The following is a 15,422-nucleotide window of genomic DNA, read 5'->3' as shown; positions in this document are numbered from 1 at the left end:
AATACAGAAATGGGACACATAACTGAGAGTGCGCCTTTTAGTCCGGTATGCCTTATGGTCGTGAAAATACGGTAATCAGTGGAAATATTTGTCTTCCATTTGTAAAATAACTTTAAATGATATCTATTTACAAACTAAATGAGAATCTAGCTGTTGAATCATTTATTTAACAACTTTCTATTTAAGCTGACCAATCAGAAAGCTTTAATTCTATAGTCACATTCACCCAGCCGCACATGCATATGTTCGTTCACTTGGGGGCAATTCGGGGTCAAATATTTCTCCCAGGATTACAATAACATTAAAGAGAAGAAGGCAGAAATCAATCACATGCCTTTTAATTAGTAAGGATTGACGCACAGGGCGACAGTGGCCTCGCTTGCAGGAGTTTGTCCTGAAATTGGAGGGTTGTAGGTTTGAGCCCCGGCTCCGGTTTTCAGTGCTGTTTTGTCTTTGAGCAAGGTACTTTACCTGCATTGTCTACTGATGGTGGTCACACACTTACAGAGCCTTGCTTCTGTCAGTGAGCCCCTGTGCAAGGGGCTCACTGACAGGGCCATTTACGATTTACCATACTTGACAACCTGCAGCCCTCTCCTATTGAACCAGCATCCTTAGGTGCAACATGCACAGGGTCCTGCCACACCTCTGGCTTCATCAAAACAAACCATCCATTTTCTCAAAAAATGACTTTTGCACATAGAGATCATTATATGCCAGGAAACTATTGGAATCTCTTAACTTGCTCATTCACAATAATTACAGGTAGACCAAAAGAATGCATGGGTTTTTCATGCTGGAGCTTAAGTACAAAATATGTTCTCATGCTGTGAATTAAAAGACTTGCTTTTATATATGGAGGTGAGTAGAAAAGGGAATGCTTCTGTCTTATAATACAATATTCCGCTTACTTTTATCAGGTCAGGGTGAATAGTGAAAAATAATATGTCTTGTCCAGGCAGGTTAAGGTAATAATAATAATAAGGCACCCTCAGCAATAAGAAGTTCGCTGTACAGATCCCCATCACTTAAATTCCTCCAAGCTCTTTTTAACGTGATACTGATAGTGCTACATTGATGATTAAAGTGAAGGTAGAGGACTAGAAAGTGGAAATGATGAGATTGTGAAGAAATATTCGGAATCTGATGTGAGTCCTCCATATTTTGATGCCTGTATTTTAATAGGACAGCTAAGAAAGGCGAAGGTATTAAAAGTTTATAAGGTAACATAGTATCTGATTATACTCCAAGCATTGAGTTTAGATAGGAGCAAATTCCTACACCACATGTTTATACTATAAGTGTTCAAAAAAGACAATATATTGATCTCTGACTATTCTAAGGAACAGTCTGTAGCTGTAGGCTGAGGAGCCATATATGAGGAAATGTGTGTATTCTCTCTGCCGCTGTACAAGCGCCGTAAACATTTTTCTTTGAGAAGTTTACCATTTACTTTGATTCTCCTGGATTGGTGCACCGATCTGTATCCATATAGGCCTAAGTGTAAAATATTCCCATGTTAAACTAAGTCTGTATACATCAGAGTATTTCCCATAGATGTGCCATACTGCTGATGGACCTGACCAAAATATTATTCGCTTACTGTAAGATTAACAGCAGAATTGTTCAGATTTTAAATATGCAAAAAAAATATTATTACACACTATAATTCAGATTCCTTTATTTGTCCCAAGGGGCAATTTAAACCATCACAAAATATTTAAATTCTCAGCAGCATCACTAAGCTTTGTTGTAGTATATGGTGTTGTGTTCTGTCTCTTAGAAGTGTTAATTGGAAACCAATTTTGTTGAGCTCTGCACAATGACAAATAAAGGCATTCTGATGCTAACTTAAAGAAATTAAGATCTGGGTGCACTCAGGCAGGATATTCATCCTCCTTTTTACTATTAAATCATTAAGGCGAAACTGAAAAAGCAAGATTATTTTTAAAACATTAGTAATTTGTTTTGTAACAAAGGTATTCCAGAGAAAAGAAGACTTCAATAGCTTATAATGCTTTGCTTTAAAAGAAAAGTCTGCCAGTGCCCCCTGTGTTCATGGGCAAAATATGTAACAGTTTAGAACAGCAGCAAGGTGTCAAGTTTAATGAAAGTTAGGTGAGGACCAAAATGCAAAGATGAAAAGGCAGAAGTTATTTCTTGCTGATATAATGTAGAGGTTGATGGTAACAGAAGAACAAATCCAGAAATGATAAACGGGGAACCAAAAGTAGGAGACGCCAGGGAGAAACATACATGAGGGCTGAATACTAAACCGCCACCTAAGCACTAACCCTTAACTTTCAAGTGTCACTTCCATTAAAGTCACATTCACAGCTGTGGATGGGGGGGACAGTTTCTTTCCTCCAATAGAAAAGGAAAGCAGTCATATCTATAGCAACACAGTGATGCCCCATGAGCGTGGTTGCAGCTCTGTGGCGCAGGGTGACATACTAAGTTGTGGTTTTCTGTCATTGTGACAATGATGCAAACCAGCAGAACTTACATTTGGAGGAACGTGTTTCCTCTGCCACCGAGTTGCTGTGAGTGCTCAACGTTAGTGTTTAGGGGTCGGTTTGAGATTTGGCCAAAGAGTGAAGAGGATCCAGCAACGACGAACTGCAGAAGAAGAGTTCAAGAGGAGAGAACAATGAATGGAGTGATTAGCTAATTGGGAGCAGGTGTGGACAGAGGCCGCTAAGTGGAAAGGATATGGGCAACAAGGAGTAAACAGGCCTCAACTGAAACTAAAAAATAACTTAAATGAAGCAAAAGGGAAATAGGATGACTAGAAAACAAAGAATGACCATGGGGAAAACTACAGGATAGTGGATATTTGAAAAACCACCAAACAGGAATATTAAAACTAAGAAGTAATTCAAAACATGATATAATTCTTAACAGTGAAAACTGAATAACAAATCCAAGCCTAACTGGAAACACAAAGTCAAAACTAAACAGATCCAAAGATTCAACAGCGGCAGATCATAACACTAGGGGCAACAAAACCACTCCAAGGGCACCAAATGTCGAGTTCCCTGATCTGAACCAACACAAGTATTAAGGATATCAGATATAATGAAATCTCCCTCTCCATTGCTTTATCCTTGACCTGTATTCTGTTCCTTGGTAGATGCTTGCTGAAATTTGTTATTCTTAAACAAACTTCTAAGCTCTTTCTATATCAACTTCTGATCATGATGAATTTTAACTAACTTTCATAATAACGTATTACAGTGGAATGTCTTTTATTTTGCCAAGAAATCATATATATATATATATATATATATATATATATATATATATATATATATATATATATATATATATATATATATATATATAGACCAACAGACAGACAGACTCTTTCCCGTTCCTCTCTCACTTTACATTGTGCACTTAATTGATTTGTATTTAAAAAAAGGAGGTAAACCGATTGAATACTCTGTGTGGTTAGGGTTAGGGTATTTGACAAAATGATATTCAGTTTGGTAATAAATTTACTATAGTTTTAAATTGTTGCTTTTTTAGATTAACAGCAAACAGTTTCTGTACAATTATAAAACTCACAGTTGGTTATGATGTTGGATTTTTTTTTCTTACTGGAAGGAAGCTTGTTTTTTAACTGTTGAGAATAACATGAAGCATGAGTCACTCTGCTGGAGTGCTCTGTATTTTCCTCTGACGGTACACTTATGGGGTAAATGTTCACAACTTGGAAATGCTAGCAGGTCAATAGTAAATTATAGTGCTTTTGTAATTTATTTACACCTGAGCAAATATTCTTCACGTCATCTGACTTTTCTTTGTGCCCTGCTTCAAAGAAATAAAACTCAAGGAGAAAAAAAAGGGAGGAAAGATCTGTGATACTAACTCTGTTCATTTCATCCTCCTCCCTCCTTACTGCTGCTCTGGTCTCCCTGTCGTCTTTACAACTCATTTGTCTCATTCATCTATTACAACAAACTGCCTCTGGCACCTTTAACAATTAGGTACATACCTGTAAATTTCACAACAGAGAAAGGTCTTTTCAGAGACATTTTTTTTGTCTCTCAGAGAATTTAATGTCGAAAATCCAAATTGAGCTTAATGACATTCATTGTCTGCTGACTATGACAGTGTATGACTTAGCGTACATCGTATTATCATTTCTTCAGATTTATCAACCCCCTGAGGGTCTAACGACACACAAAAACAAACCCTGATATTTGGTCTTATTTTCCCGATAAGTTAATAGAACTTGCAGAAAGGGTTCTTCTTTTATTCATGCATGAATCTGTTTTTGCAGTACGCACCATCAGAGTGATGGTGAGTGTCGAGGCAGTAAATGGATTGAGGTCAAGCTCGTAATAGGACAGCAAAGTCATGTCGAGCTACACTGCAACCTGGCAGGTTGTTGAGCAGGAGAATAAAATTAAAATAAAAAGAGCAGAGACGTGAGGGCAAATCAAGAAGACTACGGGGGGGGGGAGGAAGAGGAAGGAAGTTAGAAGGAAAAGAAGCAGGAAACTAGAAATCAAACACATCATGATGGAGAGTCATTAGACTGGCTTAATGGACGAGAGAACTGAGTATTTCTATGCTGTTAGGAGGCTGTCTGGAAAGAGGTCAGCGTTTCGTAGCCTGCAGTCTATCTTCCTAACCTTTGGTCTTTAATTGATGATAATGGAGCTAAATTGTCAGGCTTTATTTCTTCAGTCAACCAAATGAAGTATAATATCACAAATGTATCTAAAGAGTCTTAAATTCACCAGACGGCTAATGAGTTTTGTTAAATAGCTTTATTAGCCATTAACTTTTTCCTTGTGTTCCATCATTTATCGTCAGTAATTTAATGTTTTAAACTCAGAATTAAGGTTAAAAGACACACCAGTCCCAAATAAACCTGTTTTCACAGTAATTTTTGCAGTGTTAAAGTAACACTTTAAGAGTTAAGTTTAATACCAAGGTGAGTGCATTTGGTCCCACTCTGAATTGGTGTTAACTTAACTCTCTACATAGTGTATATCTTACTCTAGTTGTTGTAATAACTCGAAAAGAGTCAATGTACTTTGACACTACATATTTAAAGCTTGCTTACTGTGTTTTAATAAACTGTATGCATGGATGTTGTACAGTGTTCTAATAAAACTGCTCCTGTAAAAATATGGCTGATGCGTGTTTTCCACAGACTCTTTCTCTCTTTGCCAATATCTCCTCTCTCTGGTGAATCATCATCACCATGATCACTTTCTGAGGTTGGTGTTACCGCCAGTATCATTGTAGCTGTCAATCTATCAGCTGAGACCAAGCCCAGCCCTTAACCAGAGTAAGGAATTATGTTGACTTTTTCCTAAAGAAAAAAAAAACATGAAAACAACTATTACACATTATTCCTTTTTTTTCTCTACTGTTAAAGCTAATGAACTGAAAACAGGAAAATGTAGCCTTTAAAAAGAATTTCAAGATTTTCCAGGGATATCTGGCATGTAAACGTATACAGTACATTTGCAATGAAGCCACAGTTCTCAACCTGTAACCTCTGGGCACAGGTCAGACTTCCTCTGGCATGGGATCTTGGTGTAACTAGAGTGTGAAGAAGGGTGTGTGAAATAGAATGATTGGGTTCAGTAATATTGCTCGGGTCTGTTATAACAAAGAAATTGTAAAAATTGCCTGTGCATAATTAGCACTCTATCAAGTTCAGGCGATTCACACTGCATTCAGTCATTCAGCCAGCATCTTTGTTTAAAAATCATAATGACGTCTTTATCTTTGTAAAAATGCTTCTTGATCTCAGTGTTTGGTTGTTGTTTTTTTGAATAATTTTACAAACAATTTGAGCAAGATTTTTCCTTTGGGAATTTTAAGACTTAAAGGAGGATGTTCTTTTTCCAAGTGGTTCAAGTGGTCCTGCTAATTGTCAATCATTCTGGTGATTTGTTCACGTAAGGCCGTCCTATGTGCTCATACCAGTTTTCACTTACCGGTGTCTGACATCTGACATCATTTGCAAATCTTCTTGTGGAACGTAAGCTTGTATGAGTAATAGAAACAGCAACTTTTAAACAGAGTTTAAACAGACTTTTAAACTCTTGCTCACGTTTAATAGGCGTTCCATTTCGGGAGCGGGTACAGGGTTGTGCATGTGGATTTTTTTTAAGTGGAGAAGGGGGGTCTTTTAAAAATTAGTGAACATCCTCCTCTACACTTCTAAAAATGGCCCTTTCAAGCACTGTACAGAAGCAAAAAACAGTGTTTTTTTATGGTTTTGTTCAATACTTTAACTAAATCAAAAATGATTTGTTAGAAATAAATCGAGCGTACTGGATGTTTAAATATTTTTGGACCAGCTGTAATACTCTCACTACTCATTCATGCCTCAACATCTCAAGCAGACTTTGAACTCTCTTCAAATGTTTATCACATTTTTTTCCTGAGATCACTGGCTCAGTGGATGCTCTGAAAAAACATCAGCACAGCCAAACCCAGATTTCTCACACTTACAGAAGTATTATGGTTAAGTTTACTTTGATATTTTGTCTCTCTTGTGTGTCAAGCTAAGCTTTTGATCAATGAGGACCAGACTCTGCAAAAAGCACAATTTTCGCTTTTAAAATCTTTTGCTTTTTAGCTATAAGAACAAAGAAAAAAGGATTCATAGGTCTTACTGCTTTATTCTTACATCTCACACACAGAATACACAAAAAGGCGTTATTACATCTCAGGTTTCAGCTTTCCCACTGTCTTTACAGGAATCCAGAGTTTTACAGGCAACTTTTGAAGCATCCAAACTAATTTCATTACTTTTGATTCACATCTTTGAGGTACAAATAGCTTTGTCTGTCTCTCGCTTTCGCAAAATACGTTTATACTGGAATGAGAGGGCAAAGAAGAACTTCCTAACCTCTCCTGTCCAAAAGCTTGAAGGAAGTCGCCCTAATATCCTCTTAATTTAAAAAAATGATCAATCCCATTCTCCCCTCTCATTTCCCATTGATCTTCTTTTTTTTGTTCTGTTATCACATCAGTACCTTATAACAAGTCTATCATCTGGTCTCAGAAACAGAAAGATTCATGCAAATGTTAAACACAAACCAAAGGGTTCATCTGAACTTCTAAGAGTCAAAGTCTCAACAAAAGGTTTCTAAAAGTAGACAAATTTTTTATGCAGCACACAAGTGTACTGTATGTTTGTAACTTAAATGAATATAATAGTAATATATTGTAATTTGGAGAAATGATAAATGATGTCCTTATCAGCAGATGGAATGAGCATTATTTCAAACATTGCACTGGGTGTTTAAAGGTCTTTGTCTAGGGATTTCCTCTTATTTTCACATACATCAGGAATGGCTATGAAGTTGATATTTAAATTGATATATATATATATATATATATATATATATATATATATATATATATATATATATATATATATATAAGCTTTATCCTTGTAACTGGACAAATAACTTTGAGAAATTGTAAATATCCGCACAACTTTTAAAATGCAACTAAATGAAGTCCAAATTCCAATCTCCACTCTCTCATGCTACCTGCTACGATGCAGATGCAGTCACAGCTTTCCTAATGCCAAACTGAATGGAAAAGGGTTTTGATGTGGACTTCTGAGCATTTAAAAATAGCATATTTGTTAAAATGGTATAACTTGGTCATAGGTTGCAGCAAAAATTGTCACAGAAAATGTTCACAACCTTAGCAGCAACATGTTGCTGTGGTGATGCTCTTTTCAAGGCAGGAAAAACCAAACTGACAGGGTTGAATGGAACCTGACTGAACTTTACATTTTTGGGGCATCTTAGCCTGGCATGTTTTAGGGGGGGGGGGGGGGGGTTATGAAATACCCCTTGGGTACTTTGAAAAGAGCAAAAGGCCAGAAATTATTCAGCGGCTGGGAATTTGGCTTCAGTTCCCAGCCTTACCTTGGCTTAACTGTTGCTCAGCAACCATGACACCATACATAGCTCTAAAGCCATAAAAATGAAGTCTGAACTTTTCTTCTTAAATGTTACAAGCCTACAGATTTATTAGGTCATTATCTTTATGGTGAGTCCTAACAGATGAAAAAGAAAAGTAATCAATGTGAAAGCTGTATGAGAGTGCATATTCAGTAAGGTATGAAGGAAAAGCTGAATGAATAGGCATTCGAGTCAATGAGTTGATGCAATCAACTGGTTTTCCTTAGATAGAAAACTTTGAATCAATATGACTGTATGATCTGGTTGAATTAGTGCCTTGCAATGACATGTGTTGTGAATTGGTGCTATATAAATTAACTGAATTGAATTGTTGGAGCTGAATTTTAATTTGGAGCTCAATGTTTGAATAGATGGTTTTCTCTTTACAAATGAAATTATCAGTTAAAATAGTTTCAATAGTTTTTCAAGATGGTTAAACATAAATACTGCTCTCCGCATCATTGTCTGCCATGGTTGTTGTTTTTCTTGCCGCTTCTTCATAGCAAGACCCAGAATAGTGACCTTTGTCGGGTATTAATGGCCTTCAGGTTGGATATATGCGACCTGGCCGTTCAGACACAGTTGGCCTTTGAAAAGATCAGATTCGTATCGGATTCAGGACCACATAGCCAAGTGGCCTGGGTCGCATTGGAAAAAAATTGGATCTGTGTTGTTCAGATTGCCATGAAAAGATCAGATCCAGGTTGCATATGGGCCAAAAAATCGGATTTGTGTCACTTCAGGCTGCATTGTGAACGTAGCCATAAAGACATTCCCAAAGACAAATTTTGACTAATTAGGACCAATTAAGCCTGGCTTTAGGAACCAATATAACTCTTCTATTTTGTTTTAATAGACGTTCATCTCTGCTGCAAGGCCTCAGCATCTACGCATAAAGCAGCAAAACTAGGTTTTATAGCAAAATGGACTCAAAATAAAATGCTCAAACAAACAGAATATGCCACAGAAACAGCTTCTTTACACTTTATGAATGAAGAATAACGCTAACCGTATTTTAATACCTGTGAAATAAACTTTAGTAAAGAGTTGGCATCTCTGTTCATTAAATAAATGACATAAGAATTTTTCTGATTATATGCCTTCAAACGCTTCTTCTTTAGTTTTAAAAGCAGCTGTTCACACCTAACTCAAAAAACAAATAACTATCTGCACCAACAACCAACAAGTCCATAAGCTCCTTCCTTCTCAACTCTGACCAACTGCCTGATCTAGAGATTGCTGAGGAGGATGCAGATGGGCTGTTTCAGGAATGTATGGTCTGCAGAGAGATTCATTGGGGTTGACCTTCCCTCAATCCAGAACTTATATAGAATTTATGGTCAGGAAAAGGTCAGCCAACATCTCCACAGACCCCACACATCCTGGATACAATCTGTGGAGAATTTTATCCTTAAATTAGCTCAATTTCCTTTGTTGTTCTTGTTTTTTTCTTTAGAAGGAAATAAGTGTGCATGACTCCAAAGGGTAAAAAGGTTTAGATTGGTGCATGGTTATGGAGAAACACAAAAACAAAATTTAGAAAACCAGAGTGTGCTAAATGCAGAAGTCATTAGTAGCAAAGATTTAGTGTGCTGGAAATGCACTGTTACTGGCTACAAAGGACCTTAGCTAAAGATGGCATAGAGCTGAAATGCGTATTTGCTCTTTTTGAATGTGTGAAGGACCTTGGAGAGCTGGTTACCAAGATTTTTTCTCTCTGTTCCTTAGAAAATGCTTGGCTGTAGATTTACACACATTGTTCACATTGCTCCTTTTTATCATTTTTTTTATTTCCTCTAAAGTTTCTATACTTGTATTGAATTTCTGAACATTATTATTTTTTTATTATTCAAACTTGGTTTTGCACAAAATCTTGACGAATAAAGCAAATTCAGATTCTGACCTCTTTTTCTTCCCACTTCCAGAAAACCAGGCTGGCCAGGATAAGAATAGCGAAGTCTGGCAGCGCCAACGCCTTCCTCCAGAGCAAACATAACGGACTCCTCAATGAACTGCTGGAACTGACAGTAAGAAAACCCTCTGACACTACTTGATAGAAAAAATAAAACTAAGAAAAGTCATTTCAGATGTTTTCAATAAAACTGATGTGCTTCGCCAGCAAATTGTATTGTTTATACTGTAATATTATTGTTTCCTAGTTAAACAACCATCTGCTAATTATTTCAGTCCATTGCAACTCAGTTGCTTGGAGGCAACAGCTTCACATCTGAAGTACAAAAGCACACACAAGCAAAACACCAACAATTATCACCACAATTAACCAAAGAGTAATTTAAAAGCAATTTAGAGGCTATAAAAGAGCATCCGAATCAGAAGTCATTAAATTGTTCTCTTCACACGGGGCTTTGCTGATAGTGAGGGTGTTATGTGTATAATACTCCGTCTTATCAGTATAATCACACTATGTTCCTCCCCTGGTAGTATTTCAGAAAGTTGATTTAATTCCTTTGTGTGATACTCTGAGAATAGGATTTGTTTTGTATTGCCTGTTTAGGACCTCTGATGATAATTAAATAACCAGCACAATAAAGGTTAAGGGGAAATGTGACAGTAAATCTGTCAATGAACAGGGTGGAAAGAGTGGTGATTACTTACCAATACTCTTTGTCACCTAAACATTAGAAAAAGTCTGTTTTTCTGGAATCTAGTGAAAACAAATCATTTGTTTTTAACCATTTTCAAAGGAGCTGTCAAACATGACTTCAGTGTGCTCTAAGCAAGTGAATAAACAACCAGAGGGAAAGAAAAAAGAAACCTTGAGTCCATCTGAGCTTGCCGAATAAACACATAAACCTTTTTTTCTCAAAGACAGACTCTTGTTTCAATATTTATTCGTTTTGTCCATAGAAAACTAACAAATCAAGAAAAAGAAACTCAAGAAAAACGCAATCTTCAATAAAGATGCTGTGTTTGATTTTGAAGCAAAGTGTTGGTTTGGTTTTCTATTCTTATAACAAATAAGGATCTAAAAACGGTGGCATGCATTTCTATCTTGCTCCTCTTACCATGATACACCTGAATAAGTTACACTGACACCAACCGCCAAAAGAAATTAACACTTTAGCCTGTATGCAGAATTTATTGTGTTAAAACCAACACTGTAGATCACCATGAATGCACCATCAATATGGTAATATGTGGTCTTGGTGATATCATGCTGTAAACACAGAGCTAGAGCTTCAATAGACTGAGGCTGGGGTTGAGGTTCACTGACAGATTGCAATGGATAGCTTAGATACATGAATATTGAAAGTTTTGGATGGCCTAGTCAAAGCTCAATCTGTGGTTCTACTTGAACTGTAATTATTCCAAAAAAGTAAAAAGAAATAAAAAAAAAAAGGTAAAAGTCTGGAGTTTGCTTTCCAAGTTTGAAGACGTTTTGCGAGCGATCCAGGAATGCTTCACCAACAGAGGCTAGTGCATCCTAAAGACGAAACCCCCAGCCCTAAGATGAGCAGAGTGGTGTATGCTGTGCAATGCAATGAGGAAAGCTCTGATCCTTATATTGGAGAAACCAAACAACCCCCCCACAGATGCATGGCTCAACACAGACGGGCTACCTCCTCTGGACAAGACTCTGCTGTCCACCTACACCTTAAGGACAAAGGACCTTCATCTGAGGACCAGAATGTTCACATTTTGGACAAAGAAGAGAGATGGTTTAAAAGGGTGTAAAGGAAGCCATTTATGTTAAGGGAGAAAAACCAACCTTAAACAGAGGGGGTGGTCTCAGGTTCCAGCTCTCAAAAACCTACCACGCAGCGATAGAGTTGATTCCTTGCCGCTATCATCTCAACCCCCATCACTATGCAGGAGACCAAAACATCCCGCCTGGTCAGCCGGGCCAAGAATGACCCTAACAACTCCCTTTTCAGACGCATAGGCCAGTATCGGATGTTGCAGGCCAAGAACGACCTCAATTACTCTCCATTACTAAAGGGTTGACCTGTTTTTCGGTTTAATCTGCATGTTTTCCAATCCACAACAAGGCTTTGTTGGGCCACTCCATAAAGCTTGGAACTCAACGCTTATCCAGACATTTTGAATTGAGAAAGCTTCCTGGAAAACAAAGTCCAGTGGTTTGTTTTTTTAACTTTTTTAACTTTTTAGGGAATGACTATGACCTGGGTGACTTAGAATCTTCACCAGCAAACTGTAATTATTACACACTGTAGCTTTAAACTTTGAAAAGGTTTAAAACTACGTTGGTCAGATAAGTGGTCTGAACAGTTCAAGGTTAATACTGTAAGAAAAATGTTGATTTCACGTTCTGCTCATCTTGTCATTCTAGATATATACATTGTACTGAACATTTTTTAATTTATTACTGTATTTATTTGTTGTTTTTTTTATAATTGCACAGTGTTTTTCTATCTTGGGAGCATTTCTTATTTTCTGCACAGTCTATTCATAACTTTTTTTTTTATTATTCTTTTTCATAATTTATTGTATTGTTTGTACCCCTATGCTTTCCTTGCCATTTGCTTTGCCACTGAATCACTAGAGTTTCACCGCTCTGGGACAATAAAGGGTATTTCTATTCTATTCCATTCATAAATCCACACACATTTTTTCACACTTCTTTTATGGGTCTTCCTGAGAAGTCTGAGTATGTCATGAAAAAGTCTGAGTTTTCAAACTGTGAAACTATTCCTTTTTCCATTTGCTGTTAGGTATATCAGTATCCACCTACACATATCACTCAACAGATTTTGGGGAGAGCAGATGTTCATCAGTGCTCCCTTTTGCTTCTCTACTTAGCGTTAAAAAAATGCAACCACCATGAAAAAAAAAAAATGTGTTTGGTAATGCATGAGCAAATTGCCCATATCCTTCCCGACCAGTGCATCACTCCTGCTTTCAGTGACATACTCCGTGATTTGCAGATGGCTACCAAAATCCATTTGGATCTAATCGAGTCCAGTGTGAAAGCTCCTGGGTGTCTGGAAGTGGTTGGAATTATCATATAAATGCCATCTGTGAGTGCTGAGCAAACCAGCCCAGCCCTCTGTGTGGGTCTGTTATGTAGCTGCCAGAGTCCTGGTGCATCAAATTACGGCGATGTCACTGCTGACAGTCAGTCAGCGGCGCTTCATGGGTCTAGGGTGAAAGTGAGGTGGAATATATGACATAATGAGTGGTTCTCTCACAGCTCATAGCTAGATTAGAAGCTCACAGCAGGTCTGTTTGCATTTGGGTGATTTTATACTTGACAGCAGTTTATTGGTAACACAAATCAGGAGCTCGTTTTCACAGAGGGGGATTTATTGATTATACTGTCAAGTTGGATGATGACCTCTCTAGGAGGCTATTGCAGCTTTATCCCTCTGAATGCTGATACCATGATATTTGCTTTTCATATCAGGGTGACACAGTTGCCTTTGTGTTCAGATTCGAGTCTAGCTGCGCATGGATCAATTTTTGTTGAACATTTTTGTTTCTGTGTTGGTCCAAATGAGTCAGGTCATCATAATAGATATTTTTCTGTTGGAAGCAGCCAGAGCATTCCGATTCTTGCAGGGATGAAGGAGAGGAGCAGATTAATTATTAAACACATGTTAGCCAAACATGCTGTCTTCTTTTCTCAGGGATGCTTTTCTTTGAAAAGTAGAAATTCCTTTTTGATGAAAGTCGTACATTTACCAGCTTTATCTCATCCTTTCTATGTTAACATTCAACTATAACAGATAATGTTATGATTAAAAAACAATTTATAAATACAGTTTTTTATGTACTAAACTTCCCCAGACATATTCACATTTCATTTTACATTTGACTATGTAAAGACTTGTGGAAGCCTCTCCTGAGTTAACCATTGTTTTACAGTTATATTAGTGGCAGGTCTTCATCTACAGTATAACAGTATTGCACATCTAGAGACAGAAGGGTTTTTTGTTTGTTTTTTTGAAGTGGCTAGAATTTAGTAAGATGATAGAGGATGTCTTTAAACAGAGTTCAGATTTTGCTATTGTTTCCCTATTTTAGTTTGGTCTAGGCCATTCAACATTTAATATGTTCTGATCTAAATCATTTCCCAGTAAGACTATTATTTTTAAGATCATCGCCCAGGGTCAGCCTCAGCCCCAGTCTCAGGTATGTTTAGGTCTCTAATAGGATTGCACTGAAGTTAGCACCATTCATTTTTCCATCAGTTCAGCATCCTTGAATAGAGCCCTGATGACAAGCATCGACCACAGCATGGTGAAGCTGCTACCGACATATTTAACTGTGATCAGATTCGGTTAAGCTCATGGTTTGTTTTTCACAACACACAGAGGTTTTCTAAAAGTGCACTTTAGTTCTCACCAAGCCTTACACTTTCTTCCAGATATTCACTTTGTCCTTTATATGCCTTGTAGTAAATTCCAAATTTTATATCTGATAGGTTTCTTGTAACAACAACTTTGGTTATTCTACCTTTACATTTTAAGGCTGCTCTGTTGGAAAATGGTATTTATTATTCTTCAGGCTGAGCCTGTTTTATAGATTGAAGATCATGACTTGTGGGTTGCAGTTGGGCAGTACTCTTCATCTTTAGATGATGAATTGAACAGTCCTGTGTGATGTTCTAGGTTATTGTGTTATTGACTAACTCCTCCTTAAGCTTCTCCCAAAATTGGTCTGTTGGGAACTGAACAGACTCAATTTAAGCATCGCCATAACTTCATTTCTGCTGGGTTTCTTGTTTTTTGACAACAATTCTGAGATTCTTAGATTATATCACGCATTGGTTATTGCTATTTACTTAATCATGTAGGCTTACTGTACTTTGGAGGAAGTTCCTATTCACAGATTAAGAAAAAAAACTAATGAATAATTCTCACTAATTTTGGCAAGAAGGAAGTCAACTTGTATAATAAATATCAGTAAACAGGGCTCTTCACCTCATCAAAGGAGATTTGTTAAAAAAAAAAAAAACAGAAATGTTTATTACTTCCTGCAATAAATTTTTTGATTCATGATTAGCGTGCTTCTAAAAACTTTAAGTTGAGGTAAAAATAGAGGGAATATATAGGTTTCAAATTAAGCTGATTCTCATATAATGATACTAATCACATGTTTGTTGAATAAGGAATGTACCATTGTCATGTTTATTTCTCAGGTACAAAGGTGTTTTTGTTCTATGTCTTTCTTTTTTGTGGTAGACAATGTGTTTCAAAATATATTACTTTAAAAGCATTGTGACCGCTTAGTGCATCACTTCCACCTTGTGGTGGTCTTGACATATTTTGCTATAAGGTATTTTGAGAAGCTATTGTATATTTCAATTAAACTGATGCACTTTAAAAGGGATTCAAGTATTAAAAAAACAACATCCTAGGGAGTTTTACCAAAAGTTTGGTCAAGATCATTTGAACCTATCTGGGGCAATAATGGGTGAAACGAGATTCATTAAGGTTAATTGATTGATTTTTTTTAAGGTAATTATTTACTTATTTGAAG

At 36.9% G+C, this 15,422-nt stretch overlaps 1 protein-coding gene across 2 annotated transcripts in view; it reads left to right on the top strand.

Annotated features, from left to right (window-relative positions):
- The window catches only part of LOC107103020 (potassium voltage-gated channel subfamily D member 3-like), a 116,707-nt gene that overhangs the window by 92,346 nt on the left and 8,939 nt on the right, over positions 1 to 15,422 (top strand). For both annotated transcript variants that reach the window (XM_015402539.1, XM_015402534.1), the window contains exon 4: positions 9,884 to 9,985. In XM_015402539.1, coding sequence (XP_015258025.1) covers positions 9,884 to 9,985 — 102 coding nt within the window. The remainder of the gene's footprint in view (positions 1 to 9,883; positions 9,986 to 15,422) is intronic.

This window comes from Cyprinodon variegatus, unplaced genomic scaffold (assembly GCF_000732505.1).
Source record: "Cyprinodon variegatus isolate N-32 unplaced genomic scaffold, C_variegatus-1.0 Scaffold34, whole genome shotgun sequence".
Classification (NCBI taxonomy): domain Eukaryota; kingdom Metazoa; phylum Chordata; class Actinopteri; order Cyprinodontiformes; family Cyprinodontidae; genus Cyprinodon; species Cyprinodon variegatus.
The sequence above is the reverse complement of the archived record's forward strand: the minus strand, read 5'-3'. Positions and strand labels throughout refer to the sequence as shown.